Here is a 12,115-nt window from a genome sequence, read left to right on the forward strand (position 1 = left end):
AGATTAAACACATCAAGCTACGTGCATTATAGTAAATGACTTGGTTAGAAACCCAATGTGTTTTAAGCCACGTAGACACCGTTCCTATTCCTTAAGAACGGGACACCGTACTTGATCCTAATCCAATAGCTCAATTGGTTTGACAAATCGCAAAGCAACTTCGAGGTTGTGAGTTAAAGTCCGGCTGTCCTATCAACCCAAAAACAAAACAAAAAAAAGAAAGAAAAAAAGGAAATTGAATCAAATGTGGATTTCATGTCCAATTAAAAAGAATGAGGAATCACTTAAACTATTACATAAGGTCTAAAATCTCGTCTCGAGACAATCTGTTTATGAGATACACAAACCAAAACATTCCTGAATTATTCAATTTTTTCGGTGCCGATGTTTCGCTCTAGTCTGTCTCGAAACATTTCGAGACTATACTTTAAATTATGCTACTCCTTGCTAGCTGTTACCACAATCAACATTGTTATACTTTGATATATACAATATAGTAGAAGATAATTGTAAGATTGCTAGTAGTTCTTCACCCAAGGACACAAAAGACATAATCTTGCTTTATGGGGAGAGACAACAATAAACATGGAAAAGATATGAGCAGAAGAGAAACAAGCCTTGTCCACAACTCATCTGATCTAAGCTTGACATAAAACCCAAAGACCCAAGTTAGGTTCTCTACATGTTTCCCATACACAAGGCTGTACAGTGTTGATGACAAGACAGTATTAAATATGAGAAGGACAAACAGAGGTACCAAAGAAAGCTTGTTCTATGCTATTTAAGAGTATGGGTGTCTTATACTCTGTCCAATTTGTGAAGTGGGCTTATCTGTTTTTTTTCGCTAGAGTTTGCTTTATTATTTATGACAAAGGCAGACAAATAAAGATGATGAGATTTTCAGGAATGAAACATAATGAGCAGGTGAGCAACCCCAGTTCTTTCAAATTTAATGACTTAGATTTTAATTCTTTTTGTGAGATGTGTTCTTCTGTTTTTTTAGCACAAAAAGCTGCCTTGTTCTAATTAAGAGTCAGAGAATTAAAGGGGTTAGGATCTCCAGGTTGTGAAAATTTACTCTATCATTCAATAATATGGGTTTTATATAGCTTTCAAAATTGTTGGGGAGATGCGTCTCTCTCTTAGTTGTCCAAAAAGCTGCCTTTTGGTTTAAGAGTGATCAGAGACATAAATATAATGGTGGGTATGATGATATTGGTGTTTTAAAGTAAGATCTTTGGTTTCCTGTTTAAGAACTCAAGTTCTGTGGTCTCTTGGTTTGTTGGGTTTCTTTCTCTTCTTCATATTTGTGGTGTCGTAATGGAGTCTACCCAACTCTTTGATGGTTCAGAAGAATGCAACAGTAGTGAATCTGGTTGGACCACATATATTGCCTCCCCCACACATGTTGATGATGATGATGATGATGATGTTGATGTTATTGATGTTGATGATGATGATGATGATGATAGTGGCAACGACAATGACGACAATGATGATAGTGATGATTCAATGGCTTCTGATGCTTCTTCTGGTCCAAGTCATCGAGAACATCGATATGGGGATGGTGATGGTGGTCATGAAACTGCTTATTTCAACAATGATGAAGATGATAATAACAGTAGGTATTATTCATGTAAGAAGAAAGCTAAAAAGCAAATGGAGAAGAAAAAAGATGAAGAGAGGACATGTTCTGTTTCCAGTGGTACCAAGGTGAGAAAAACCAAATAGTGACTATGTTTTATTTTGAGACATTTTATTGCCACACCAACTTTTATTAAGAGCACTCCAATTCATGTGATATCAAAAAAGAATATAGTACATATTTGGGGTGCTCTTAGTAAAAAATTGGTGTGGCAATAGAAGCTCTCTTTATTTTCTTCAGAATTTACTTCTAGAGTGGTAGTAGGTTGCTATTTATGTTTCTTAATTGAGCAAGAATAGTCTATATGTTCATGTTCTCTAGTTCCATTATGTTTGTTGGAGCATGATATAAATATAATGGTCCGTTCAGCTAGCTCAAGGTTCTACATATGGAAGATTTGTGTGTACATGTGTTGTGGGGGATGGGAGGATGGGTAGTGCACACTCACACACAATATATAAAGCTTAGTAGCATGAAGTGAGAGTGACAGTAACAACGTTGGGCCACGGTGGTTGGATCGAAAGGCATTCAACATATTCACCAAAGGGTTTTTTTGTTTTTTTCAATGGGTATGGTTATGGTTTTCACAACATTATCAGGTCTTATGTGCAAGTAACAATAAAAGGAAAAAAAAAAAAAATGAACAATAATGCATCAAAATTAAAGTAAGAGAGCTTCTATTGCCGCACCAACTTTTACTCATGGCACCCCAGTATGTGAGTGCTGTCTTCCAGCTCTAGTTCACCTGGTGGGGGGGTTGGGGGACTTTGAAGAATCCTTCATTTAGGTCGTGAGGGCCTGGAGATAAATCCAAACATCACCCCCCCCCCCCTTCCTCCTACCTGATTCCCTCCTATATGGAGCCATCATCGCAGTATAGCATGGCATACCTCAACTGTTCCCCACTCGACTTGGTCGGCAAAAGACTTCTCTTTTTTGGGACCCTACCCTAATAGGCATTGAGGCAACAGTAGGCCTTCATCGCGCCACCAATTGCTTACTGTCAATGATCGCCTTCTTGTGCCGAGTGCCTTTGCATTTTGAAAAGTGTTTAGTACGAGAACACATCTCATAATTTCCCTGAAACCCTTGTCTCCACTCAGAATGGATACTGGACAAGCTAATTCTTAAATAATTTCATACGAATTGGTGTGCTCTTAGAAAAAGTTGGTGTCACAATAGAATCTCTCTAAATTAAATAAATATGGAACTATATAGTAATATCTATACTATGAAATTGTGATGAACTCTGAAGGGAAGACAAAAGCTGGCCTTTTAATGATTTTAGATTTGGGGTATCAGGACATCTATTTTAGTCTTGAATAGGAATTACATGACCTTCATAAAATGATAATGCACTTATAAGCTTCATTTGAACTTCAAATGAAGTAATAACTTTTCACATAATAAATGATTCGCAGGCTCAATAGGATGACATCTACCATTCTTATTTTTAACTGAAAATGTTTTTCTTCTTGTAAGAGAAGTGGCTTCATGCAATACAGTTCGATCTTTCCGAATAATAAGAATCTATGTTTCATCTTTATGGGTATTCTAAAAGGTAGAAATGAATGTCAGTGTGAAGCAATATGAGAAGCATTGGTTAGTTTACATGGTTTATGAACACAGTAGAGTGAAATCAGTGACCATAGCAGCAAACAGATAATGTTCTAAGGCTTGCAAAGGATAGAAATTTACGAGTCTCATACAAATGATTGTTTTGCGATATTAGGCAATTAGTCAAGATCATAGAAAACATTAGATCTTCTCCTATCTGCTCCATTCTGGACCAATGCATTAACCACTGAGGTGCTTTCTCTCCATACATGAGAAATCCTCCAAGAAACATTCGAGAGAGAGTTTAGCATATTTCGAATCATATTCATTGGGTCTAATGACCAAGCCAGATTTGCTCCTTTCAACCATCTCAATATTAAGTTTTTTTCCGTACTCAAAGATGTTTTAGTGCCTTCGAAGAGTTTGTTGTCGTACATTGAAAACAAGCCCCTAGATGATTATTGAACACATTGAAACTACTTAATACTATGCAGACCATCATCATCATCATCAAGTGTTAGCCGAAAGATAAACTCAAAATAAGTTCTTAATAGCATGTTGATGCCTACAAACATGTGTCCCAACATGCTAAACTTTTAAAAATGAACTTTTCTTGTTGGATAAACTAGGAAAAATGACAACATCACTATGCAAAGAATAGCCCATTCAGGTCTATTAGGAGCACCTTATACCAACCAGTGTTTTAAAGTACCTAAGGTGTACTTGAGGCATTTTGGGTTCTAATATATATATATATATATATATATATATATATATATATATAAACAAGTAAACAACCTTCAAGTATCAAATAAACATTAAACAACAAAAATATAGGGAAGTAGCAATGTAATATAGTAGAAAAATGGAGAAGAATTAAGAACCAACTAGGAATAAAGTTTTAAACCCTATTACAAACTAGAGAAGAATTAAAAAAACCTAAAAATCCGTTGCCTCTAAGCATTTCTATCGACCATCATCATAAATAGGTAGAATAAAACAAAAAAACAAGAAAATCAAACACAAAAACAAGAAAGAAATATGAGATTTTGAAAAAAAAAAAAGGTAAAAAATTCAAAAATATACATAGAAAAAACACATACCTGAAAACCTTAGAAAATATTTGATTTGTTGGTTCTATTTGATCACAATCTTCATAAGAAAGTTGTAGGAACCGACAGATTAAAAATTGGATGAGTATTTGAGCCTCTAAGAAGAAATCTTGGTGTAAGGAGATTTTAAGGTTTCAAAGAGTGGTTTTGAGAGATCTCTTGATAACTTATGTTTAGAAGACAAAAAGCACTTCTATTTAGTAGACTTTCATAAATAAAAGACATGGGTGGGGGGGGGGGGGGGGGGGGGGGATTTGTGTAAAATAAAGCAAGAAAAAAAAAATTCGTATTTTTTATCCACAACTTTGGTGGCTGTCAAACATATTGAGGTGTGAGGCATGAAGCGTACGCCTTACACCTCTAAGGTGTAAGCCTCAATGATTTTTGCTGAGGCTAACATTGTATACAGTTTTGTGGAACATATTTGCATGCAAGACGAAAGTGATTATGTTGTTCAATTCTACTTTGGCTCTCTATGGTTTGCCATACACAGTTTTGTGGAAAATATTTGCGTGCAAGAAACAGAAAAATAATTTTCTAGTTAACACTTAAGACAACAATATTTTTCAGAATACTATATGCTGCGAACAAATGGAGAATGAAAAATATATCTTGTGTGTAGTGGGTTAACCCGAAAGATTCATTATGCAATCCTATAAAAGATTCCATGTGTGTGTGCATGTGTTTGTGCCTGTGCGTGTCTGTACATTTGAGTGTATACATGTGCCGATGTTCGTATGCGCACACAACAGGTGTGCTTGTGGGGTGAATATTTGCTATCCGACGAAGAGAAATGAAATGTTCTCCTAAATTTTATTCATCAAACATTACATGAAACAACACTAAGCTCGCTCCCTAGAGGCTAATACATAACATGGGTATTTTTAATCCTAGAGAAGGGAGCTTCAAACTAGAAGGGTTTAGAACCTTCCTACGAATCACAAAGATAACAGGACAGCAAATGGGCACGAACAACAGACTCAAAAAAACAGAAATGCAAACAACTCATCCGATATATCTAATTCAGGACAGACAATTCACCGAAATGTAGCTTATCTACCCAATTTTTTCAGTCCCAAGGGAACATTATTAGACTCAAGTGACTAATTCGGTCAATTAGAAGACAACAGACAGAAACCTAAATCTTTGACTGTTTAGCAATCTTGAACCACTCTGTATGGAACGACCCTGGCATATCAGTCCTCTCATAGGTGTGAGCTCCAAAATAATCTCTTTGAGCTTGAACCAAATTAGCAGGCAGTCTACCCCTCCTATAAGTATCAAAATAAGCAAGACTAGCCGACATACCCGGGGTGCTGATACCCGAGTTGATAGCAACACAAACAACTCGTCGCCACGCGGACTGTCGCTCAATTATTTCCTTCGCAAACTCCGGGTCAACAAGAAGGTTTGCCAGATCCGGGTTCCTGTCGTAAGCCTTCTTGATACGATCCAAGAACACGGCACGAATAATGCAACCTCCCTTCCATATCCTAGCGAGCTCCCCCAACTTCAGATCCCAACCCTTTTCAGTGCTCTTTGCACGGATAAGATTCATCCCTTGTGCATAGCTACATATCTTGGACGCATAAAGAGCTTGCCTCACATCATCGATCAATTTCTCCTTATCGACAGCTTGGTCGGTCAAAATGTCACCAAAACCACCTGATTTGAACACCTTGGCAGCTTCAACTCTCTCTTCCTTTAACCCACTAAGGAACCTAGCATCCAAAGATGAAGCTATCGTGGGAGCGGCAACAGATAGATCAGCAGCTTGTTGAACAGTCCATTTACCGGTACCCTTCATACCCGTCTTGTCCAATACCTTGTCAACTAAATACCCGTCTCCTTTATCATCCTTAATTCCAAAAATATCCGAAGTAATCTCGATCAAGAAGCTAAGAAGCTCCCCTTTATTCCACTCTGAGAAGACATTGTGTAATTCTTCATTTGAAAGCTTTCCAACTGATTTCAATACATCGTAAGCCTCAGCAATTAGTTGCATATCCCCATACTCAATCCCATTGTGAACCATCTTAACAAAATTGCCTGATCCTCCTTTGCCTATGTAAGTAACACAAGGACCGCTATCACGAACCTGAGCTGCCACTTTGAGAAGAATGTCTTCGATGTGCTTGTAGGCCTCGAAGGACCCCCCGGGCATCAAAGAAGGCCCATGTCGGGCCCCTTCTTCACCGCCTGAAACACCCATTCCGAGATAGAGAAGACCCAGTTCAGCCATTGCTTTCTCTCTCCTCTCAGTGTTCTCGTACCATTCATTACCACCATCAATTATACAATCACCTTTCTCCAAGTACACAGATAGGGTTTTGATGGTTTGGTCGACTGGAGCCCCGGCCTTAACAAGCATGATTATGACCCGAGGTTTCTGGAGTGAATTAATGAAGGATTCGGGATCATGGAAGCCGAATAAGGGGAGGTTTCCTTCTTGTTTTGCTCGTTCGACCGTCTCATCGACTTTCGAGGTGGTGCGGTTGTAAACAGAAATTGGAAACCCTTTATCAGCAATGTTGAGGGCGAGATTTTGCCCCATGACAGCTAGTCCTGCTAGGCCTATTCTTGAGAGGGTTGACGGTGGAGCAGCCATTTGTTTTTCCTGTTCAGACAGCAAGATAGTGAATTAGGATTCACCAAAACCTATAGAAATGAGAAACAAAGATCATTGACTCACAACAAGGCCACAATTTACGTTCTTGGAGAAGAAATCATCATCGGTGTCTTCTACAGAAATTCAACTAAAGGGTATCACCCATAAAATAATAACTAGAAAAGAAATTCACCTCAATAGTATGATCCACAAGATATTAGTTCTTAGAAAGATCAGTTTGTTAGTCAGATCTCTCAAGAATAAAAGACCAATAAAAGAAAGATCCAACCACTTTGTGATTCTCAAAGGCAGGAAAGGTGGGATTTTAATAAGAATCAACCCCATAAAAATCACAAGTTCTTAATGCAACTCTAAGAAACAAAGACCAGTGCGTGGGTGAGATTTCTCAGGAGTAAAAAACCAATGAAAGACAGATCCAACCCATTTGTGATTCTCAAATGCTAAAAAGGTGAAATTTTAATAAGAATCAACACCACAAAAATCACAACTTTTCAATGCAACTCTTAGAAGCAAAATCAATGTGTGGGTGAGATCTCTCAGGAATAAAAGACCAATAAAAGTAAGATCCAACCACTTTGATTCTCAAAAGCAGGAAAGGTAGGATTTTAATAAGAACCAGCACCATAAAAATAGATTTGAGATTTCTTCAATAAAATTCACCAAAAAAGTTAAATGGGTATACTTAAACAAACAAATCTACATGAGAAGCTTTGATGAAACTAAACAAATAGTAAGAATCACAAACTAGTAATCCTCAAATAGAAAAGGGAATCAACTTATAATCAGAACCCATTAACAAAAATCACATAAATAGAAAACCCCATCAGATAAAAAACTAAAACAAAAAAACTCAGATCAGGAATTCTCGAATAAAACTAATTTAATAAATCAAAACTCAATAAAAAGAAGATCTAAGTCATCAAAATACACATCAGAGCCGAAGAAATAGAGAGGAATCGAAACTTTTAATATTTATTATGTCCCCAATGCAAAAGAAAATGAAGATTACCTGAGAAATCCCTCGAATCTAAGGAATTTAAGATATGGGTTTTGTAGAAAACTAAGGAGTTAATCGAATAAATTATACACAAACTCAGTTTGAGAGAACCAGAGACACTCTTGAAGCCTCGCTCGTCTACTCTCACTCACTCTGTCTCTGTTATAAAAGTCGAATCTGGTGAGACTTTATGTCCTCCAACCAAACGCGGAAGGACAGAAGTCACAAAAAAAGGGTATTTTAGAAGCAACCCCTATAAAATTGGTGATATTAGATTTACACCATTTCAAAATGTGAGATTAGACTTACCCTACCGTTAGTCAACGTTGCATTTTCTAACATGGACTGGAATAGGAAGGGAAGTCCCTGAGTTCCCTGGTCAAGAGGTTGGCCTTCAATGCCTTCATCCATCATCTTTGACTAGAAAGATGTAAACGTTTATTCAAAATGAGTTTTTTTCCTTAGAATTGTTGGAGAACATCAAAGTCATAGGTGGTGATGTCCAATTCAAAGTTCAAAGCTTGGAGGCAACCTCTCAAGACAATGCTTCAGTAAGAGCCTTCTTATCTTCTTGGAACTTGCACCCAAAGTTCGAACATAGAGCCCCTATAAAATTCATATGGACCAAGCCTCCCGAACTATTCCATGTGTTGAACTCGGATGTATCCTTTAGAGGTAATGTAGGAGGAGATGGAGCAATCATGAAATACAGTAAGGAGCTATCGTGAGAGCCCTTGTTGAAAGTACCATTGGGAAGTCGATTCTTCATCATGAGTTGTAAGCCATCCTGAAAGACCTTACCTTGACAGCAAGTTTAAACATTAGTTCTATAAAGGTCAGAGTTTATTCAAAAGTAACTATTGATTGCATCAATGGGAATTTCATAGTATCTTGGAGAGAAGACAGAATCCTAAAAACTATTAAAATGAGATCAACCTAATTCCAGAGCATTGATTTTACGTCCTGTTTTAGATAAAATAACTTAGTTGTAGATTTTTTTTTTTTTTTTTTTCCTTTTATTTAATCTCTCCAGGTAGCATTAGACAAGATCCTTTGGACCTCCCTAAGAAATTAAAGGACATTTTATGAAAAGATACTTGTGAGCACGTTTATGAAAAGACATAATCTCTTGTTTTCTAGTGGGGGGTCTCTCTAACATCTCTTTTATATTCAATAAACTAAAAATTGCATTTTATTAATGATTTAATGATAAAATTTTGATTTTTTTTCAAAATACTCTTTAAATAGTTAATATTACTAAATAAATTTTGGTAAATATCAAATTTTCATTATTAAATCATCAAGAAAAAATAACGTTGACTTGCGATCAACGGTAAGTCTATTCTTGCAAGAGGGTAAACTTAATATCACCAAATTTTAGGGGGGGGTGTTTCTAAAATACCCAAAAAAAATACTTCATAATAAACGAAGATTTGGAGAAAATGATAGGGAAAAGTAAGTCATTTCTCGCGATAATTTAAATTCTCACTTAGAGTTCGTAAATGTAGTGTCAATTTCTCCGATACATTAACAAGGATAGATACCAATAATATTAATAATAGGAAGGTTTGGTTTTTACCAGTCATGCTTTCTATTTTACCAGACCTTTCTCTGTAAATCTTAATTTTCATTCGTTCTGAGTTAGTTATTTATTGAGCTGGCAATATAAATTATGGATCCGTTCTCACTCCACCAACTTTTTTGTCTCCACGCACCACCTTACTTAAAATAAAAATCAAATGATCAAGTTCACGAGAGCTACTAGTGGCACTTTAAGTTTTACTTATTACACCCTTATTAATAAAGAGAGGGCACACGTTAAAGTGCAATAAATGCACATTGGAAATTAGAATGTGAGGGTATTTTTGGTATAAAAAAATTAAGGGCATTTTTTTATACAAAATCCATTTTTCAAAGTGTATTTATTGTATTTTAACATTTGCCCTCACAAATTAAAACCCATAAAAAAAATAGAGATCTTTCCCAAAATGTGCACAAATTATGTCCAAATTCTGATTTTGATACACCGTTGATTTTAATTCCCAAAATATGCATGAATCATTTTCCAGTGTTAGCTGGTAGGTATTTTTAAATTAAAGTAACGAATTCATTAGTATTAAAATGACAAATTCGTATTGGTAAATTTAAAATCAAAATATCTTTGATATTTAAGTTCTCTCTTTTTATTTTTTACTAGATTTTTATTTTTTGGGTTTAGGATTTTTCATGAGATTAATTATAATTGTAAATTAAACAATCACCGAAAGTACTTGAAGGAAGTGTTATAGTCTTTTGTAATTTTGAAATTATAATTTGAGCCAAGTCTTTATAATGTTTAGATGATGTGTTTTAATCTTTATTTGGGATCTAGTAAATAATTTATGAAATTGGAGTGTAATAAGTAAAAGTTGGGGTGCCAATAGGAGCTCTCCAAATAAATAAAAATTGTGTTAACATGTGCCCTAAGGGTACACATTAAGATGCATTAAATACACCTCCAAACTTGATTTTTCCATAAAGAGTTCACTAACAAAAATTTTCTAATAAAAAACCCTCAAATGCTTGATTCCAAGGTGTCATTAAGGTATCTTAACACGATAACAAAACCAATAAAAAATTCTTAACACCCATTTATTTTTTAATTTATATTCGATAAGACCTTATTAAATCTCTATTGGGAAATTTGCTAATCTATTAAGTGAAATCTTCATTTGATTTATTTTTTGTTTTTTTGTTTTGTCTTAGCTGTTAGAAAAGATTTTCTAAATCCTGGCACCAACCCATAATTGAAATATTTTGAAGAAAGACAACTTTCTCTCAAAATTTCACACAAATATTGTATGAAATATTTTTTTTTCTTTAAATGATGGGGTTGTCTGAACCCATATGCCCAACTAATGAGACAAGGCAATTGGTCTCGTAAAACTCCTTATCTTGTCGAAATCCCTTGAGTACATGCAATACCCCGCAAACCACACATATCAAGTAAGTCAGGATAAATCCCTATGAGTAGCCAACGATGAGGCTTGAAATTAAGAAAAATAAGAAAATCTTGATTCAAGAAATAAAAGAAATCGTGACCGTGGGATTGTAATTGATTTTAATTCAGGAAGGAGGAATGAGAGTGTAAGAAGAAGAAGACTGAATGAGGTTTGGTAACTTTGATAAAGAATAATGGGTGGATGCATAGAATAACTTAAATTACAAGTTGTACGGTAAATTTTAGAAATTTTATAGAAACAATATATATTCCATAATTTCATTTGCCTCCTACAAATTAAAAATGTATTTTGACATAAAATGAGTAGAAATATGCAATATTTCTTGAGTCATAGATTAAATTTTCAATTATTAAAATACTAAAAGTTCTATCAATAGGTACTAACGTCGCAATCCAAGGCATCTCTCCAAAAAGGAAGCGGTCTTGAGTTCAAGTCCCCTCGTTGGCTAATCACAAGGATTCCCCTATCTTGTCCGGCATGTGTGGTTGGTGGGGTATTGCCTGTACATGGGGATTTAGGCGAGATATAGCGCTTTAAGATGCTAGTTGCCTCACCCCTACTAGTTGGGCCTATGATTGAGAACCCATCATACAAAAATAATAATAATGTCACAATTTTTTAAGGTACAACTAATTAATGAAAGGGTACTTTAGACATGCCTCTCTACATTTTGGTCAATATTAGATATACCCTTTTGTTTTCAAAATGAAGACATGATCCCCTTGACATGGGTTTCTCTGAGAGACTAATGTAATATTATCGAAAAGCCCTTGTCATCAATCTCCAACCAAAATCTCTTGATTTTTTACTAGAAAATCTATCATCTTTAAAGAAGTTAACCAAAAGCCCCTGATTTTTCTTTTGAAAATCTATAATCTTCAAGCTCTTCAATCTATGCATAGTTGTCTTCAAACCTCACCTTAATCTCTTGTAGAAAACCCTTCATTTTTCTACTTAAAAATTAGTCGTCATCTTCTATTTCTCAAAAATCATATCTTATTCTCGAGGTTTATACTTTGAAGTAGGAAGAATTTTCAGGTTGAATGAATGAAAATGACATTTTAGGAAAGTGAACATCCATTCATGTATTTCTCCAAACATCCTATCCTACTATTGAGATTAGAAGGTTGAAGACAATAGAATCTAAAAGTTAAAGATAAGGTAAAAATAATA

At 35.3% G+C, this 12,115-nt stretch overlaps 1 protein-coding gene across 3 annotated transcripts; it reads right to left on the reverse strand.

Annotated features, from left to right (window-relative positions):
* Window positions 1-5,103: 5,103 nt before the first annotated feature.
* Window positions 5,104-8,112, reverse strand: LOC147394604 (6-phosphogluconate dehydrogenase, decarboxylating 2). 3 transcript variants are annotated; one of them, XM_086453821.1, is made up of 2 exons: window positions 7,953-8,112; window positions 5,104-6,931 (listed from the first exon to the last, which is right to left on the reverse strand). In XM_086453821.1, the coding sequence occupies exon 2, from the start codon at window positions 6,920-6,922 to the stop codon at window positions 5,453-5,455; it is 1,470 nt and encodes a 489-aa protein (XP_086309947.1). In that variant the 5' UTR covers window positions 6,923-6,931; window positions 7,953-8,112; the 3' UTR covers window positions 5,104-5,452. The 3 variants fall into 3 exon arrangements, with proteins under 3 accessions (XP_086309947.1, XP_086309949.1, XP_086309948.1); XM_086453823.1 differs by lacking the exon at window positions 7,953-8,112 and adding an exon at window positions 7,116-7,792; XM_086453822.1 differs by lacking the exon at window positions 7,953-8,112 and adding an exon at window positions 7,007-7,792.
* Window positions 8,113-12,115: the final 4,003 nt, after the last annotated feature.

This window comes from Akebia trifoliata, chromosome 9, assembly GCF_017979445.1.
Source record: "Akebia trifoliata isolate Shusen 1 chromosome 9, ASM1797944v1, whole genome shotgun sequence".
In the NCBI taxonomy this organism is placed as follows: domain Eukaryota; kingdom Viridiplantae; phylum Streptophyta; class Magnoliopsida; order Ranunculales; family Lardizabalaceae; genus Akebia; species Akebia trifoliata.

Bases quoted from the DNA above. Each gene is read 5' to 3' on its own strand.
- LOC147394604 (XM_086453821.1), bottom strand. From the start codon at position 6,922: ATGGCTGCTCCACCGTCAACCCTCTCAAGAATAGGCCTAGCAGGACTA.